Source organism: Lolium rigidum, chromosome 7, assembly GCF_022539505.1.
Source record: "Lolium rigidum isolate FL_2022 chromosome 7, APGP_CSIRO_Lrig_0.1, whole genome shotgun sequence".
In the NCBI taxonomy this organism is placed as follows: Eukaryota; Viridiplantae; Streptophyta; class Magnoliopsida; order Poales; family Poaceae; genus Lolium; species Lolium rigidum.
In genome coordinates, this window is record NC_061514.1 from 308,680,070 (window position 1) to 308,700,077 (window position 20,008).

The 20,008-nt window shown below is 44.0% G+C and overlaps 3 protein-coding genes across 3 annotated transcripts; 2 read left to right on the forward strand and 1 right to left on the reverse strand.

Annotated features, from left to right (window-relative positions):
* The first annotated feature begins 3,909 nt into the window (after nucleotides 1–3,909).
* LOC124676638 (receptor-like protein 45) lies at nucleotides 3,910–6,937 on the forward strand. The gene is made up of 3 exons (XM_047212680.1): nucleotides 3,910–4,324; nucleotides 4,419–4,565; nucleotides 4,645–6,937. The coding sequence occupies exons 1-3, from the start codon at nucleotides 3,925–3,927 to the stop codon at nucleotides 6,714–6,716; spliced, it is 2,619 nt and encodes an 872-aa protein (XP_047068636.1). The 5' UTR covers nucleotides 3,910–3,924; the 3' UTR covers nucleotides 6,717–6,937.
* A 6,089-nt stretch (nucleotides 6,938–13,026) lies between these two features.
* On the forward strand, nucleotides 13,027–16,183 carry LOC124676819 (receptor-like protein 45). Its single transcript, XM_047212846.1, has 3 exons — nucleotides 13,027–13,738; nucleotides 13,833–13,979; nucleotides 14,064–16,183. The coding sequence occupies exons 1-3, from the start codon at nucleotides 13,336–13,338 to the stop codon at nucleotides 16,121–16,123; spliced, it is 2,610 nt and encodes an 869-aa protein (XP_047068802.1). The 5' UTR covers nucleotides 13,027–13,335; the 3' UTR covers nucleotides 16,124–16,183.
* A 1,764-nt stretch (nucleotides 16,184–17,947) lies between these two features.
* On the reverse strand, nucleotides 17,948–18,997 carry LOC124673143 (acyl-CoA--sterol O-acyltransferase 1-like). The gene has a single exon (XM_047209273.1). The coding sequence runs from the start codon at nucleotides 18,995–18,997 to the stop codon at nucleotides 17,948–17,950; it is 1,050 nt and encodes a 349-aa protein (XP_047065229.1).
* Nucleotides 18,998–20,008: the final 1,011 nt, after the last annotated feature.

Here is a 20,008-nt window from a genome sequence, read left to right on the forward strand (position 1 = left end):
GAGGCAACCCGAGCCGCAAACGACGAGGAGTAGGCCGTCGTCGGAAAATAGGCTGATGGAGGAGCAGCCAGATAGGCCATCGTCGAAAGACGGCGGAATATAGGCAGGTGGGGGAGGAGGGGCGGCGGAATCTGGGCAACAAGCCGGCGGGGTGGTGACGGCGGCGAGAGAGATACGAGGGGTGGGAGAGATTTTGAGTGGGGTTCGTGTGTCCAGTCGCCGACAGAGCGGGCCCTTCCCCTCTTTTCACTCGTCCGGAGTCCCCGAGCTCGCCTCGGGGGACCGGGGTTGGCGTGGGCTCGCCGGATGGATTTATGGCCAAATCCGGACGAAACGAGGAACCGGGGGCGCGACTGGGCCGAATTACGCCGTCCGGATGGAAAAAACGTCGATCGGGGGCCTCGTCGGGGAGACGAGTGGTGATGCTCCTACCTTCACTCCCAGCAATGATGGATGATTCATGAGATTGACAATAAGCCTATCCCAGATCAATATTTTAAGATTACTAAAATTTCTTAGCAACACAGACATTCACCTCTACCAATGTCCTACTGGGTTCTTGGAGCATAAGGATGGTGTGATTTTATCCCCGTAGCAACGCGCGTATAATTTTCCTATATATATAAGTATAATATATAGAGTGAGAATTAGAGAGTAAAACATATATTGATAAAAACACAACTTTTCTTTAGAAAAAAATATACTTACGAGACCAGTATTATGTTGAAGGATAAAATATGAAAAGGAAAAAATATCAGGAAAATTTAAGTTGCACATGTGATTATATTACCAAATTTTTGGCAAGTAATAAAAATGTTCAGAAGTCAAATCTAAATACTAAATTTTAAACAATCCGATGCAACGAACGGAAATGTTTACTACTAATCTATACCTAATAATAAAGAAAATAAGGTTTCTTGTTGGTCCGTCCTTATTTTACCGTTTTACCCTCCCACCAAACCACATAATACCACCAAATTGACACCGTACCGTTTCACTTTTTTTCCTTCTATTGACACCATACCGTTTTGCTTTCTTTTCCCTTTCCTTTCTCTCCCGTGAGCTGCCGAAGACCGGCCTCGATTCGTCCCGCGAAAACCATGAGGTCGAACAAGGCAAACAACAACCGACGGGTACGATTTGAACCCTGTTGGGACTCAGGTAAGAGCAGGCGCCCACGGGCAACCCGACATGGACTCCGTTTGGCAAGCTGAAGCCAATAAAAACAGACTCGATACCCTTGACAGAAACCCAGATCGACTGCAGGTTCCGCTGCTGTCGCCCGTGCTCGACATTTACGTCTTCTCGCCATCGCCAGAAATCGATCTGCGCCGCTCTTGCCGTGAGTCTCGAAATTTTTTATCGTTCTCGAACAGTCTCATCACGTACAGAGGTTGTGGTTGCCACGAAGACAAGCAGACAAGGAGATTCGATTCCCTTCATGCCAAGCTCGCCGGCGCCATCCTCGAACAGTCTCATCGTCTCGTCAGGTACGGCGGTGGTGGATAGGAGATTTTAGTTCGCTCATGTTTCCCGTCCCCATCCTTCCGGCCTTCGGCCGGCTGCTGCACCCACAAATCTGCGTCACCCATGGATCTCCAGCACATTAGCGTGAGTGTGCCCGAGTGATCCTCTCGGTCCCGACTGTTGCACGCCCGTCATCGAGGGTCAGCGCCGGACCAATGCCGCCATTATGGTGATCGCCTGATGCTGCTCTCCGTGTATGTACCGATAAGACTTGGATGCATAGGAAAATCCATCACAAGAAGTGCGGGCTACAGCAGGGAGCTGCAATCTTTCAACAGACAGCGTTAACATTGGGATTCAGATGTTGGCAGCAACAGTCAGCCATCGTCGTTCCAAACGGCACAAACTGTAGCCTGGCAATGTTCAGTTTATGCATAAACGAATTCAGAAACTCTTCTTAGTCTGAGGAGTTCAGACTCTTCTTATAGAACATAGCAAAAAAAGGATTGATTTTGTACCATTTTACTAGGTAGATTCACACTCATAAAATATATCTTTGCAAGCGAACATATTTTCATGATTTTGCAGCAAAACGAATAGTTCAGCTAACTACCACCCAGCAGCTTCCTAAATCATTACTGCACCTGCATCTGCCACTATTAGTTTTTGAAAAATTACAAAATAAAACAAAAAATTAAGGAAAGAATAAGAAATTTTATGGCGGGTGTAACAAAACTGAAGAGATGAGATGAATTTCACAGAAGAAACAAATGATAAAAAAATGACAACAACGCTATTTCAGTTGTGGGTGCTGCACTAGCGTGGTTGTCTTAATAGGTATCTTGACTTCAGCCAATGGTAGGACATGACAACAAAGCTATTTCAGTTGTACCTACATCTAAATCTGGAATTCTTCGTTTAGAAAAATATGATTTTTAATTGTTGAATTTTATGTGGTATACTCCCTCCGTTGCACCAAAAGTTCCTTAGATTTATCAAAAATTGAATTTCAGTGTATGGGAGTCGTGTTTTGGAACATGGGAGAATATAACTTACACATATTTTCAATTTCAAAAAAAATTAAAACAAAAAATTCGCACATACTTCACATGCTATGCGCTCACAAAGTCGTTTCATAAAAAATCGACGACGTGTGTAAAAAGATAAAATTCAATACTAAATAATGATTTTCACAAGATAAATTTCCTCTTTTTTACATAGACCAAAAAAATATTGGGTTTTCATGAAACTTGACGAACAAGACACATATATTATGGAGATATACATGTCCAATTGTTTTCCAAAAAACTTCGACGCTTCGAAATATAATTTTTGGTAGAGGGAGCATACGCGAATATGAGCCGAATTGAGTAGTGTCTAGATACATCCAACTTTTGATAAATCTAAGACACTTCTAATAGGATGGAGGAATTACAAATTTTCAACAACAACGCACGGGCACTTTTAGTAGTATTTGTAAAACAGAATTCCTGTCGGGCACAATGAAGTGTCAACCGGGCTCTCCGTCCGATTTCCCATCTCGCCGTCTCTCCGTCTAGTGAGGGATCCCCTCTCTCCCCATCTCCCCGTCCGATCGCCTCCAATCCTTCCCCTTGTTGACCCCTCGCCCCGGGAGTCGCATCTCATTGTCACTAGGATCCGGTGAGGCTGCCACCTGCCAGGCACACCTCCTGGCATCCGGTCCGGGCGGCCGCCACTACCCTCGCCGGACCCCAGCACCACCGCGACTGCCCGCTCTCTCCGTCGCTATTGCTCAGCAGCAGGTGTGGGCCACGGACCGGCTCAGCAGGCTTGCTAGCGCCGGGGTGATTCAAAGCGGTGGAGTGAAGATTCTGAAGAAATTCCACAGTGGAGTAAGCGAACTTGCTTACAGAGTACTTGGTGTGTCAGTTCCACCCCTCTATCTGTTCACATCACCTTTTTTTTTTTTGCGGGGGATCTGTTCACATCACCTAATATAAGAAATTGTGGGATTGCGTTTTTTTTATTTTGGATTGAGCCGAGTATCAGACAACATCCTGGCCCTAAACCTTCCAGGAATGTGTAAGTACACTTTACTGGAAATTGTAATGTGAGAGCGTTTTTTTATAGCTATGACTGCAGCTATAATTGGGTTGGCAAGATGGTTGTACGTAGGAAGATATGCCAAGAGTAATGCTGGATGGTTAGGTCGTGGTCCGATTTGGTCACTAAGTGATGTGTTTGGTGGAGACTTGAACAAAATGTTTTTCAACAAGTCAATGATGCCATCACTTAAAGTTGCTGTCCAAGCTTACCTTTCTTGACCATGGACTGAACTTTGTTGACTAAGCAAGCGTATAGTCTTTGGGTAGCCAATTATAAACACCACAGAGAGCAGAAATAATGAGCAGGCACCACGCTCTCAAACATACACCCTACAACGCAAGGGATAACGCAAAACCGTTTTTCTTTCGAATGGGCTGCTACTTGCCATGGGGATGCTTGTTCCTGGTCCTGTGCATAGTGTACTCCAGGTTTCCGACTTCTTCAGGCTGCATCATGGAGGAAAGGGCGGCTCTCATGGATATCAGCTCCTGGATCATGAGCACAAAGTCCGAGGTTCCCAGTTCGTGGGAACACGGTGATGACTGCTGCTCCTGGGAAAGAATCATGTGTGACAATAGCACACGGCGTATATTGCATCTCGACCTTTCCCAAATCTACCAGCCAAACGCTGCCTATGGAAGTGATGGTTCCACATCAGTTGAAGTGGATGCTCCATGCTGGAATCTGAACATGACGATCTTTTCTTCGTTTCGGGAGCTTCAGCTACTGGATTTCTCTGGAAATCACGCTTGTTTACAAAATTTCAATGGTATGTAAGTCATGTTGCATGCATGGGACTCTATTTTTATTATTCTAGTAAGTTTGATTACATTTCATCTTATTCGAAGCAAACATTTCCTTAGGTCTTCAAGGATTGAGGAAGCTCAAGTATCTCAACCTCAGTGACAACACTTTCATAGGGAGAATCCCAGTATCTATCAGCAAACTAGTTTCTCTGGAGGTCATAAATCTCAGAGGAAATAACATGAGTGGGCCTCTTCAGAATACAGGTATTGAAAATAAATTTAACATCCTTTTTTAGTTGGTCCAATTGATTTTTATTTGATATAAAGCATGTATACATGGCAGGTTTTAAAAATCTGCGGAACCTGCGAGAATTGTATTTGGGATCCAATCAGTTGAGTGGTAGCCTTCCAGCATCCATATTTGCACTTCCATGCCTTGAGTACCTGGATCTTTCAGAAAACCTCTTTCTAGGACATATACCTATAAACTCATCTTGGAAGTGTCCCTCAATGCTTCAAACTATCTGGTTATCTGAAAACATGCTAAGCGGTAAATTTGATTTCTTCTGGCTCAGAAACTGTACCAAGCTCAGAGACATAGATCTGTCGAGGAATACTGATTTGGTTGTTAAAGTGAAACTTCATGGTTGGGTACCTAATTTTGAACTGGAAAGACTAAGGCTCTCTTGGTGTACCCTTGATAAGAGCATAATTGCAGAGCCACATTTCCTAGGCACACAACATCATCTCCAGGTTCTTGATTTGTCTAACAGTAATTTGCCCGGAAACATGCCCAATTGGTTGTTCACAAATGAAGCGGCACTTGTTTACCTGGATCTTTCAAATAACTCTTTAGTTGGATCATTAGATCTGATTTTGCAACACAAAACTAATCTTCAAATGGTGAACGTATCTCTGAACCATATTCAAGGACAGCTGCCAGCCAATATCAGTTCAATGTTTCCCAAATTGAGGATTTTTGATATTTCTCATAATATGATATCTGGATTTGTGCCATCTTCATTGTGTAACATTAGAAGCATAGAATTTATGGATCTATCAAATAACATGTTCACAGGAGAAGTACCATCTTGCTTGTTCAGTGATTGTTCGGCATTGAGAGTATTGAAAGTCTCAAACAACAGTCTTGGGGGTATGATCCTGGACGGGGCTAGTAACTTGTCCTTTGTGCGGGAAATATACCTAGACAACAACCAATTTCATGGGACTCTCCCTAGAAATCTGTCTGGTAATGTATATATCATGGATTTACATAGTAACAAGATGTCTGGGGAACTCGACACTTCGTTATGGAATCTCCCTTTACTAGAAGCTTTGAGCCTTGCCAGGAACGATTTAACTGGTGACATTGGTCCAGGAATTTGCACATTAACAAGTCTTTTGCTGTTAGATCTGTCAGACAACTACTTTACAGGGCGTATTTCAAATTGCAATGCTCCATTACATCTCGAGTTTCTGAGTGTATCTAGGAATTCACTGTCAGGCTTCCCAAGTGCCTTTTTCAACAGCTCCTACATTACAGTTTTGGATCTGAGTCATAATCAGTTTACAGGCACTATTGAGTGGACACAATATCTTTATCAAATCAAGGTACTTTTGTTAAGCGGGAATAAGTTTGAGGGGCAGATCTCTTCAAATCTGTGTCATCTCCAACACTTGAGTATAATTGACATCTCGCACAACATAATTTCGGGTCCCATACCACCATGCATTGGTATCATTCCATTTGAAGACCCTGATGCTAACTTGTATAATTGGCCCACAACACCTGTTAATTTCTTTGGGGGGTTTGATGGCATGGACTTCTCATATAGCAGTCACTATGACCTCCAAGGATTCACCTTCACAACAAAAGGCAATCCATACATATATGGACGCAACTTCTTCATTTTGATGTCAGGCATCGACTTATCAGCGAATATGCTGTCAGGTGAGATTCCACGGGAAATAGGAAACTTGAGCCATATCAAGTCTCTCAATTTGTCGAACAATTTCTTTACTGGATCGATTCCTGCAACCTTTGCAAACTTGAGCCAGATTGAAAGCTTAGACCTATCAGAAAACAGGCTAAATGGATCTATACCATGGCAGTTAACTGGGCTATCATCATTAGAGGTGTTCTCTGTAGCATACAACAACTTATCGGGATGTCTACCAGACTCTGGCCAGTTTGGCGCATTTGACGTGGACAGTTACAGAGGGAATAACAACCTTAGATCTTGCACTGCCAGTTCAGGTCCTGTGGTCCGGAATGGTACCGTCATACACGTGCCTGATGATCCTGACCCAATTCCCTATGTGGTCAGTGCCGTTTCATTCGTCTTGGCATTTTGGGCCACTGCCACATTCGTATTCTGCCATTCTTTTGGGCAGCGTGTTATTCTCAAACTGTAGGGCTGCCAGTAATAGGAATTTGCTGTCACTTTATGCGTGTGTTTCTAAACTGTGCTATCTTTTGTTGCTTTGGAGAGAGTGTAACTCTAAAGGATTGTTCTTCTGTAAGGTGGGTAAATCTCACTGGAAGCCATATGAAAATAAACATGAGAAGAAATTGTGGTGCTGGGGAAGGTAAGATACTGCTGAACTGTTCTGGTGGTACTGTGAATTGGTTGGATTTCTTCGGAGCCCATTTTTTTCCTTCGTAAGAGTATCATAAAAGTGAAATGGGAGGAAGAGCAGGGTGGTTGTAGTTTAAGCTATTTCAACAGTGATTTTTTGGCAAATTTTTTTAAAGCACTATTCAAAATAAACCTCTTTTTCACAAACTCTTCTTTCCGAAGACCATGTGGGTGATGGATGCTTTTTTTCTGCTGTCTAAACTCAAGGCGTGGAATGGCGAGGTTGTGATTTTTGGCGAATCCTCGAAATCCTCTATGCTATGTTACTCTTTTCTTATATTTGTAGAAATCAACTAGCATCATTCTTATATTGGATTAAATACATATACTAAAGCAGCAGTGCTTTCTAAGATTGCACGCACATTATGTCTATTATATTTATTTCAATATTAAGAAATTTTAAAATGGGGCAAAGATTTGCGCATTATATATGTGATCAAAGTGTTGAAGAGAAATTACAAGTCTGAATAATGCATGGAGAACGGCGTAGAAGTGTGACGGGGAAAAACAACATGAAATGCTTCTCACAGATAGGGCATGGAAACAGATTGGATGAAATCTCCTTTTTTTCAATTTAAATAAGAGTAAATTCCACTTTGTACCTCCTATTTTGGTATTTTTTACACCAGTTACCCCATTGAACATAAATTATCCTTGATTACCCCATTTAGTGAAACTTTTGCCAGTTTTTACCCATTCGAAATTTTTACCCTGAGATGTCGCATTATGTTTCCTCTTGCCAGCCCTTGTCTTCGCCCACGATGTTCTCATCTCCTCTCCTGCTTGCATCACCATGGTTTCCCTTGTGGGCATCCTTGTCCGTCCGTGTAAATAGCCCCACCATTTGGTGCTCCCACCCATCGACGAAATACACAAGTTGGGTCAATACACAAGTTGGTCGTAGACCCGTAATGTTCTTCTGCGACGAGCTCATCACAGTCATGGCTTGTGATGACAACCACCGCAATGTTGTCTGAAGTGTTGTACTCCATTTCTAGTCAATTGATTGCTGTTCTTCTTCTCGTCAGCGCAGCATGCACTAGCTGCTTCTTCACACGTTTCAGCCAAGCGATCGAAGCAAGACAAAGTAGGAGCGACCATAGAATCACCAAAGACGAGAAGCGAGAGAGGACTACACATGCCACACCGCCCGTGGGAGAGAAGAACACGGTATGAGACGGCAGCGCAACGGAGGCGGGCCAGAACTAGGGGTCTAGGGTGGAAAGATCGCCGGGATAAAATGCGGCAAGACTAAATGTGGCTGGGATATATGTGGGAGGCTAACCTAGAATAATGTTGTAGAAGTTTATACTGGGTCATAGTTGAACGCAAAGAATTTGTGTTAAATGGGGTAGTTATTGTCACTAATGTCAAACAGGGGAGTAAAAAATGAAATTTACTCTTTAAATACATTTTATACAAGACGCTCCAGGAGCAAGAGATATGAGGCAGCGGCAGGCAGGATTGGTGGATTGGGGTTCGGGGGTTCCTGTTCAGGCTCCGTTCATCTATCAACGCACGTCAGAACTGGGCGTAGTGGTTAGGATCAGCCGTTCATTATTCATTGCATTGCTACGGTCAGGGTTTCCGTTCAATCAACTCTGCACTAGACGCATCCGACAAAAAAATAACTTGCAGGGACGGCCACCAAACGTGGACTTACTCATGAAACTCGTCCAGTTTGGATTTCATGGAAGAAAGGGTCGTCAATGAGATATTACCGAGTAGTAGTTGAAGTGTAGTAAGATCGGTAAAGAACTATTCCTTCACAAATTTGTACTGCAAATCTTGCCCATGGCATGAGGACATAAAATCTTCTCGAAAAGGTTTTTTTTTTGTTTGCAGATGATAATCATAATTTTTTTCCTCGATGTGTATTATTTGTGAGATTTAATCGTAATTTTTCTTCAAATTTTAGCATGTGCGATGCTACAAAATTCCACATTTTCTTTTGCGAAGGAAGTTTATATGCTCGGCTATTGTGAAAACAAGTGTACTACCTCGTGTTATGTGTTTCTTGTTGTCAATGTAATCGATTATTAACTTTCGAATTTTAGTTGAATGCATGCGTGGCATATCTAAAAGATATAGAGTCGCGGGGCACCCATACCTCTCATCCATAGGTGATATCAATGGTAGAAAACGGTTCTTTTTTTCCCGTTGGGAAGAACCTTTAGTTCAGATTTCCCAACTAGAACTGTCAAAACGGAATTAAGGTCTCACCCTTTAGTTCCGGTTGAGTTACAAATCGGGACTACTCCACGTGGGTTTCATGTGGGCTGCGGGCACGCACCGGGACGGAGGACCTTTAGTCCAGTTTGTAACACTAACCGGAACTAAAGACTCCACGAGAAAAAAAATTCATTCTATTTTTTTCCAATTTTTCCCATTCTAATTTTTTTTAATTTTTTCAGAATTAATTTTTAGCATTTGAGTTATTTAACCAGTTCTCTAGTCAAATTACTTACTCGTGGTCAAAATTTTTGGTCAGTCATCCATCCTCCCACTACTCTAGCACTAGCACGTTTTTTAACCTTCGAATTTCTTTCGTCCTGCTTCCAAGTGCTTTGCGCGTATGTTATTGATCTAGTATCATATCAATCTTTTAACCTCTTGGTCACCATGTCAAAAAATTTATTATTTAAATTCTAAATAATTACTTTAATAAATAAAAGTAATTATGTAATAATAATTTTGAATAAATAAAAAAATTTATTTAAGTATTTTTAACTTTCCTTTTGCAAAATCTAAAACCTGAAAATTTTCAAACTTTCCTTTGGTAGTTTGAGAATCTAAAAATTGGCTAATCGGGTAAACCCAGGTGAATTCGAATGGAAATTTTTTGTGTAGATACATTTTCATATATTAAACGTTTTTTTTCGAGTTCATATGCAACCGCAAATCCCGTTTTATCGATACATGACGCAATTTTGTAAAAAAAGTCGAAATTCATGTTTGTTAATTTCATTTGCAAGTAGATACATAACACATGGACATTTCGAAGGATTTTACTTTTTGAATTTTCTATCATTTTTTTATATATTTTACAAAGCAAAAAAATGCGATAAAGGTGTTTCCAACCGGGACCTTTAGTCCTGATTTGGGATACCAACCGGGACTAAAGGTTTTGGCACCGTCGGGGTCTGCCGCAGCCCTTTTACACCAACCGAGACTAAAGGGTCCGTTACGAATCGGAAATAAAAAAATCAACGTCTTAGCCGTTTAAACCATGACTAATGGGCATATTAGTCCTGGATTCAAACAGAGCCGGGACTAGTGCTCCGGGCAGCTCCGAACAAAAAACATGTTTTCTACTAGTGCATGCTTTGTCGGATCCTGTTGATTAGAGATCTCAGCCGTATGTTTCTTCCCACTATTCATTTTTCACCCGGACCAAAATCTAGCCAACCCATAGAACACGTCCCTTTACATGTGAAATTATTTTCTAATTTTTTTAACTTTTTCTAAAATATATTTTGTTCATACTGGATGCATATGCACCCGGGATCGGTTTTGATTTTTCGCTATTTTCATTAATTTTTTAATTTTTTACAAAATATATTTTGTACATACCGGTTGCATAATTGCATATGCTTATGCAACCGGTATCAGTTTTGATATTTTCGCTATTCTTTTACTAAATTTATACAATTTATTCATTGGAAACGGAGGTAGTTGAAAAATTCAGTGACAAGGTGTGTGTTGTTGATATAACCAACTTTAACTCCATGGAGGTAGATTCGTTTGAAATTTAAGCGGTATTAGCCCATTTCGAATTGTAAGATGTTATAGCTTTTCTAAATTTGTATGTATCTAGGGCATTTTAGTGTGTTTGTTCGTTTATCTTTTCAGTTCATGTGTAGTTTATACATCAAATTATTCAAAATAGAAGAGCGCTCATTTCCCCCCTCTCCCTCTCTCAGCTAGCTACGGTACCTGAGCCCTCCTTCTTTCTCGCCGGGCCACTCCTCCTCCCTCTCCGCCGGGCTAGCCGGCCGGAGTTGGAGAGGAGATGGCGCCGGAGTAAATAGCAGTAGTAGTATGTTTAGATCTTGGTCCCTAGTGGCGTATGGCGTGCATGCCGGGAGTGAGGTGGCGGATCCCATCGGCTGGATCTGGCGCCGCGTCTTCTTCCTCCATGACCTCATGGAGCTCCGGCGGTCGGAGACAGAGGTGTGGCGGCGGAGGGAGATGAGGATCTCCATAAATAAAGCCATCTCCCGTCGATCTGGTAACTGGCGATGCAGCGGTGGCCTCCTCCTCTCTGCTCATCATGGCGGTGAGGGAAAAGAGGATTGGTCACCTTCTCGTCGCTGCCTACCGCATCTGCAGCAGGGAAGCTCGTCGGCTTCTTCTTGGAGGCTTCGCACGGCGCCGCTGTCGCCGTATCTTATGGCTGGAAGGCAGCCCCTCCATCGGAGGTTTACCACGGCGCCACTGTCGCCGTTCTTCATGGCCGAAAGGCGGCCCCTCCATCCTCGTGTGATGGCGACTGCCCGTCCTCAAGGCATCAACAACCTCCGTCAAACGTTCATGCCGATTCGGAGGCTCTCCATCTTCGTCGGAGCTAACTCCCACCTCTGCGCCCCAAGTGGTCTCGTCCCCGGCGGCGTAGAGGTTGTCTCCGGCGAGCTTCGTCGCGGTGAAGAAGGAGTTGGACCTGATCGCGTTTCTGCGTTTTATTTGAGGGTCCTCAGGGTAAGTTGTAAGAGCCAGGTTGTAATTTTCTTGTTTTTCTTCAGGCCTGTCTATAAAATGTACTCCACCGCGTATGAAATGAAGTCCTAGGTCCTTCGGGACCTTTCCTGTTCAAAAAAAAATATATTATTCAAAATATTTTATAACTCGAAATGTAACGGAGATTAAAGAAGACAATTTTGTCGGTTCTGGTCCTCAACATTGGCAGTTGGGCACGGGCATGGCTTTCCCTGACGGCCACAACGGACGCGGGCGAGTGGTCAACTGCGCTCCTCCCACATCAATGTTGCCTCCTCGCTCCTCTGTTTGCATGCGCGTGATGGGGAGACAGGCTCAGATCACCACAGCGGTAAACTTCCAGTGGTGGTGAAAGGCTGCCTTTACATTTCATGAACGGTACAGCTTGCCAGCGCCAGAGGGGTTCACACTTCACAGCGGTAGACTGAAGATTCTGATTTCTGAAGTAATTCCACAGCGGAGTAAGAGAACTTGCTTGATTGGCATGTCATTTTGTTTTCGCACCTCGATCTCGTCAGCTTGTATAACCAATAACAAGTTTTTTTTTTTCGAAAAGCAGGTTGAAACCCCCAGCCTCTGCAACTTATTGGGTCATGTATTCTGTAAGCTGTAACAGGGGTTTGAACCAAACAAGCTGGCCGTAATGCTTCCAGGGGTGTATAGTGGGTAAGTATACTTTGCAGCAGTAATTTAGTTGGCATGGCGCTTGCACATGGGAAGAGCATGGTAAGATTGTTTTTCAATTTTTATTCAGGTAGTCCATACTAACACTTGAAAAATGCTCGCACTGAAGAAGAAATGGTCACATTGGCAACTTCCCTTTCAATGACAAACAACCCAGTCACTGCCTCGAATCCAATATGGACCGGTCACCCAGAGCTGATAGCTGAGAGCTTGATAGCTTTATGGTCTATTCCAACATCTTGATCATTTCTTGCCCTATTGGTCCGAAAAGTGCTTTTAGCTCATGAGCTCTAGTGCTCTCGCTATGTTTAAAAAAAATTAAAAATATTTTTACAAGTTCTAAAAATCATGAAAATAATTCTGAAGAATTTCATTGATATATCCCACAATCATGCAAAATCCCAATCCGAAATTCTTTTTATTTTGAGCTAGAGAAAAATGACAAAATCTGATATGTTTTTGAGATTTGAAAATGACTCCTCAGATCTACAATTTTGTCATTTTTGTGTAGCTCAAAATATTAAGTATTTGAAATTGAGTTTTTGCACGTTTGTGGGATACATCATTGTCTATGTGTGGTTTTTTTTCCAGATTTTTTCAAACTCAAAAATATGATTTTTTATTTAATTTTTAAACAAGATCACTGGTGCCCATGTGCACCAAATCTCTGTCCTATTGGTCTCCATATCAACTATAATAACTTTGGTACTCTCAAGTCCACAGAGTGTCTGCAGAATAACAATATATATGGTTAGGCCATGGTCCCAGTTTGGTCACTAGCGCCAATGAGTCAATGATGCCATTACTTCAAGTTGCTGTCCAACGTCCAGCCATACCTTCCTTGACCATGGACTAAACTTTGTTTATACTAAGCAAGTGTATAGTCTTCATGTAGCCAATTATAAACACCACAAGGAGCAGAACAATATGCAGGCATCAGGTTCTCAAACCTACACCGTAGAAGGCAAAGATAAGGCAAAACCTTTTTTCTTCAAATGGGCTGCTACATATCAATGGGATGCTTGTTTCTGGCCCTGTGCGTGCTACACTCTATGTTTCAGAGTTCTTCAGGCTGCTTTGTGGATGAGAGGGTGGCCCTCATGGATATTAGCTCCTGGTTCATGAGCTCAAAGTCCGAGGTTCCCAGCTCGTGGGGGCATGGTGATGACTGCTGCTTGTGGGAAGGAATCACATGCGACAATAGCACACGGCGAATATTGCGCCTCGACCTTTCATTTATGTACCAGTCAATCCGTACTGATGGAAGTGATGGTTCTGTATCAATCCAAGCTATGGAAGTTCCATGCTGGAACCTAAACTTGACGATCTTTTCTTCATTTCGGGAGCTTCAGCTACTGGACTTCTCTGGAAATTACGCTTGCTTTGAAGATTTTAGTGGTATGTAACTCCTGTTGCATGCATGGAACTCTACTTTTGTTCGTCCTATAATTTCATTACATAGCATCTTATTGTGAAGCAAACAATTCCTCAGGTCTTCAAGGATTGAGTAAGCTCAAGTATCTCAACCTCAGCGACAACACTTTCAAAGGGAGTATCCCAGGATCTGTCAGCAGACTGGTTTCTTTGGAGGTCATAAATCTCAGCAGAAATAACATAAGTGGGACTCTTCAGAATATAGGTACTCCTACTGGAACGAATAAATTTCGCATCCCTTTTCAGTTGGTGCACTTTATTCTTACTTGCTACAATGTATACATGACAGGTTTAAAAAATCTCCAGAACCTGCGAGAATTGCATTTAGGATCCAATCAATTGAGTGGTAGCCTCCCAGCATCCTTATTTTTACTTCCATGCCTTGAGTACCTGGATCTTTCTGAAAATCTTTTTCAAGGACAGATACCCATAAAATCGTCTTGGAAGTGTTCCTCGATGCTTCAAACTATCAGGTTATCTGAAAACATGCTAAGCGGTATATTTGATTTCTTTTGGCTGAGAAACTGTACCAAGCTCAAAGAGATAGATCTGTCGAGAAATACTGATTTGGTTGTTGAAGTCAAACTTCATGGTTGGGTACCTAATTTTGAATTAAAAAGATTAATTCTCTCTTGGTGTAACCTTGATAAGAGCATAATTACGGAGCCACATTTCTTACGCACACAACATCATCTACAGTTTCTTGATTTGTCCAACAATAATTTGCCAGGAAGCATGCCCAACTGGCTGTTCACAACTGAAGCGGCATTTGTAGACCTTGACCTATCAAATAACTCACTGGTTGGATCATTAGATCCGATTTTGCAACACCAAACTAATCTTCAACGGGTGAACTTATCTCTGAACCATATTGAAGGACAGCTGCCAGCGAATATCAGTTCAATGTTTCCTAATCTGGCGATTATTGATTTTTCTCATAATATGATATCTGGAGTTGTGCCGTCTTCATTGTGCAACATTGGAAGCATAGAATATATGGAACTATCAAATAACAGATTTTCAGGAGAAGTACCATCTTGCTTGTTCACTGATTGTTCTAAATTGACAGCACTGAAACTCTCGAACAACAGCCTTGGCGGTATGATCCTTGGCGGGGCTAGTAACTTGTCCTCTGTAAGGGAAATATACCTAGGCAGCAACAAATTTGAAGGGACTCTCCCTAGAAATCTATCTGGTGATGTAGTCATCATGGATTTACATGATAATAAGATGTCTGGAGAACTCGACACTTCATTATGGAATATTCCTTCACTGAAAGCTTTGAGCCTTGCTAGTAATGGTTTAACTGGTGAGATTCATCCAGGAATTTGCACATTGAGAAGTCTTCTGATGTTAGATATGTCAGATAACTACTTTAAAGGGCGTATTCCAAACTGCAGCATTACGTTACCTCTTCGGTTTCTAAGTGTATCTGGGAATTCTCTGTGGGGCACCCCGAATGCCATTTTCAACAGTTCTCTTGTTGTTTTGGATCTCAGTCATAATAGGTTCACAGGCAATCTTGAGTGGGCACAATATCTTCCTCAAATCAGTGTACTTTTGTTAAGAAGGAATAAGTTTGAGGGCCAGATCTCTTCAAAGCTATGTCATCTCCAATTCTTGAGTATAATTGACATCTCACACAACATACTTTCAGGCTCCATACCACCATGTATTGGTGGCATGACATTGAAATACCCTGATACTTACTTATTTGGGTGGCCCACAGCTGGTGCAAGGGAGTATTATGGTCCGCAATTCTCGTATAACATACTCTATGAGCTCCAAGGCTTCACTTTCACAACAAAAGGCAATCCATACACATATGGAAGCAACTTCTTCATGTCGATGTCTGGCATTGACCTGTCTGCAAACATGCTGTCAGGTGAGATTCCACAGGTAATAGGAAACTTGAGCCATATTAAGTCTCTCAATTTGTCGAACAATTTCTTTACTGGATCCATTCCTGCAACCTTCGCAAACTTGAGCGAGATCGAAAGCTTAGACCTATCAGAAAACAGGCTAAATGGATCTATACCATGGCAGTTAACCCGGCTATCATCATTAGGGGTGTTCTCTGTGGCATTCAACAACCTATCGGGATGTCTACTAGACTCTGGTCAGTTTGGCTCATTTGGTATGGACAGTTACAAAGGGAACGACAATCTTCGATCATGCACTTCCAGTTCAGGCCCCGTGGTACGGAATGGTACAGTAGGGAATGTGGCTGATGATTCTGATCCAATCCTGTATGTGGTCACTGCCGTTTCGTTCGTCTTGGCATTTTGGGCCACTGTCACATTCGTGTTCTGCCATTCGTTTGGGAAGCGTATCATTCTCAACCTGTAATAGGTACTGGTGTGTAAAGTATGTGTGTATTTGTAAACTGTGCTGCTATATTCTGTTTCTTTGGAGAAACTGTTAACTCTAATGGAGTATTCCAGATTTTGTTCTGCTGCAAGGTGAGTAAATCTCAGCGGAAGCCACTGAATATAAAGTTCAGAAGAGGTTGGGTCCTGGGGCTGTGAATTTTGGTTGGATTTTTCAGACTCAGAGCCCATTTTTCTTTTGGAAGTAGTATTATGAAGTGAAATGGGAGGAAGGGCATGGTGGTTGTGGTTTAAGCTATTTTAACTGTGATTTTCTTTGCAAACTTTGTCAACGGACTGTTTTTTTCTCGAACAATGCAGGAGAACTGCATGTATATTATATTAGAGGAAAAGAAAGACCAAGAGATGTTGTATTGTGATCCAAATTCATACACTAAAGGGAGGCTAACTTCTGACGAGCGGAGCGAGGCCCGTCGCCGAATGCTAACTTGTATTATGTTTCTAAAAAAAATGTTCATTTGTAGGTAGTGCTTGATCACTCTATGCACCTGCATTTGCCGAGTCGTTAGCACAAAACTACTATTTTTTGTGCATGTTCAAAGAACTATCATTTTACATTTTCACGACAAAATGCTACCACTCAGTTTTACAATGTGCACTAATCTTGAATTGAAGCTGAATTGACATCATTCATGACTAGCGTGACTCAGTTGTCAAGGCCAATTTTGCTGAGATGGACTAGGCTCCAAATGTTAGCCCATTTAACAAAATGGCAATATTTCAAGAAAGGAAAAAAAAACTAGGAATTAAAACAAAAATGGGAGGTTCGTCTCCCACACCAGCACCACTGCCGCATGTTCCACCGGCCCACCCCCACCGCTACCTATCCCACCGGCCCACCGCCACCGCCACCGTGCTTTGATGGGGAAGGGGCCGCCCTTTCTCCAAGCCTTGGCGGCATGAACCGAATCGACGGCCTCTACCAAGGCCTTCTTGCCGTCCTTGGGCGTGCCATGCACCATGACGCCCTACGTTGGCCTCAATTGCAGGACTAATTCCGAGAAAGGAGGCGGAGAAGACCATGACATCCTAGCCTAGGGTTTAATAGATAGAATACTCATAAAAACAAGTTGCAACTTATTTTCGGAACCTCATCTCCAAGAACTTTGAGGTTAAGTTTGCTTGGTCTGGGGCGATTTAAGGGTGGGTGTCCGACCGAAAAGTTAATCCCGGGTGCACACAAGTGAGGATAAAGTACGCAGAAAAGACTAGTGTTGGTATGTGGGGGCCAGTGTAGATATCCTATAGAGCTGCCACGGGTAACATACCCGACCATGGTGCTATCGGGGTGTTAGAAAGACAACCACGATACCCGTGATTAAGGGGATCCGGCTTCAATTTGTCCTGATGGAGGTGTCAATGCGGCGGAGCTCCTAGGCGCTTGGACCGCGTTGGCGGCACGGCGACGCGGCATCGATGGCATTCTCTGTCACATAAAGGAAGCGTAGCAGAGCGAGTGAGAGGACGAGGTGACAGGGGCGTTGGCACCCTGCCTTACAGGAAGAGAAAGGGTGCGAGGGTGCTCGCCGGCGAGCAGCGGGCGTGGCGATGGTCTCGCGTGGACAAGGGAATAAGACTTCTTAGTTTTAATTTTTCCCTTTTTAAGCTTTTTAAATTTCATTTTTGGATTTTGGATTTTCTAATAGGGCTGACAAGTTGGGCTGGCAGATCGACGTTAATAAGCTACACTTGTCACTTGTGTGACAACTGACAAGTCAAAAAAATATTTGACAAGACAATGCAAGCTAGTATTATGTTTGGTTAGGCTCTGACATTTATTTTCCTAGTTGCCACGTTGGCCATACCATGTAATCTTCTTGCCGGCGTCGAGGAAGAAGGCCGCCACCGCAGCCCACTCCTCCAGCAGCTTCTCCTCTACCCCGTCCTTGCACAACGGTGGGAAGAAGAGCCAGAATGACGTGGCCGCGACGAACAGCACCACCAGCAGCGTCGCCACGGCTTGCGGTGGAGACGGCAACCCCCTCGCCGTCCACCGCCGCGCGCACCACCCCTCGGCGACGCAGCAAACGCCGTGTAGCAGGAAGAAGGCGGTCATCCCGCCGTTCGGCCGCCGCAGGCTGAGATAGTACACCATACCTTCGTGCATGAGCCCGGACACGAGGAAGGTGGCCAGCACGCCGGCGGGGTTCCCGGCGCGAGCGCGCACGGGGTCGTACACGGACGGCCGGAGGATGGCGGACACCATGAGGTTCCACCGCCGTCCCCAGAAGTCGCGCAGCGACGACGCCAGGTACGGCCGGTCGAACTGCGGCTCCGTCTCCATGCCGAGCGCGCCGACGGCGAGCGCGATGCAGGGGAAGAAGAGGTCCAAGAAGCAGTATATGTGGACACCGTACATGGCGAGGCGCACGTAGAGATGCAGCCGGCTGTTGAACTGGTAGAGGCGGAGGATGACGGCTATGACCGCGGCCTTGACCGCGCAAGAAACCAGAGACAGATCCGGTTTGCTGGCTTTGGTCGACGCCGCTGCTCCCGCTCCCGCACCGCCGCGCCGCTGTCGGAGCTTGACGGGGAGCAAGGCGGTGAAGAGAAACGTGAGCACCGGGAGGGCGGGGTCGAGCGGCCCACGGCCGGCGGCGAGGAGGGCGAGCTTGAACGCGCAGAGCCAGGCGAGGAAGAAGGCGACGGTGGCCCGGATGATGGCGGAGGAAGTGAAGGCCAAGGGGGCGGCGACGAGGAATGGGAAGAGCGGGAGCAGCGCGACGAGACGCGGGAAGCCCGGGCGCAGGACGGACGAAGACGCGCGCGCGTACAGCGCGGCGGCCGCCGCCGCCACGAACACCATGGGGATGCTGTCCTGCACGAACTCCATGGTCGTCGCTCGCGACTTGCTGCCTTGCCGCCGCTAGTTGGCTGCCGGACGCTCTTGGATTGGATGATTTGGTCGCTGTGAAGTGCACATTGCAGTAAATGTTACACTGTTTGGGATGTTGTCAGTGTATTTTAGTGACAGTGTCACGTCTATGTCAGGTTGTGATATGCCTGGAAGTTCTACATGCATGGGTAGCGCGGAAAGTACCATGTGCACATGAGCACAAATGCTCCTTAGACTTTTAGATTTTTGAAAACTTTTAAAACCTCGCTCTTTTATGCTTTCAAAAATTATGACATTAAATATATAGATAGATTAAGACACGATGAGTGTAGTCAAAAAAATCCCATTAAAAAATACTTTGTATTTTGGAAAATACAAAAAACACAAATTTCTGACTATAAATAGTAGTACAATAGTACGTATACTTTATCGGTGTACTGTTAAAAATTTGTCTTTTTTGCATCTCCAAAAATATAACGTATTTTTTGACGAGACTTTTTTGATTCCAATCCTCGTATACACATCTATCTACATATTTAATGTTATAATTCTTGAAAGCAGAGAAATATGAGAATCTGAAATTTTCAAAAATCCAAAAGTGATGGGAGCACTGACTCTCATGTGCACAAAATCCTTGTGGGTAGCGCGACTTTTTAATTGTCAAGAGTATTATTTTAAAGAGTATGGGCACAATAATTATGTGCAAGCTGTCCAAAAAGATTTCGGAAAAATGCTATGGGCATCTCCAGCGGCACGACGCAAACGGACGCTCAGCGACCGTTTTCGTCCGTCGTGATCGGAAATGCGTCTGGCGCCACTTTCAGCGGGGCAACGCAAAGTGATCGGGCCGTTCGCGGAGACGCAAACCTGCCCCAAATATGCGCCTCGGATGCGTCTCAGCGGACGTCCGGAAACGTCCGCTCGCGTCTGGCGGACGTTTCGTCGGGCCCGCTTGGCAGCGACCCTGCGTCGATGCGTCTTCTCAAACGCGCCAGTGACTGCGCCGTT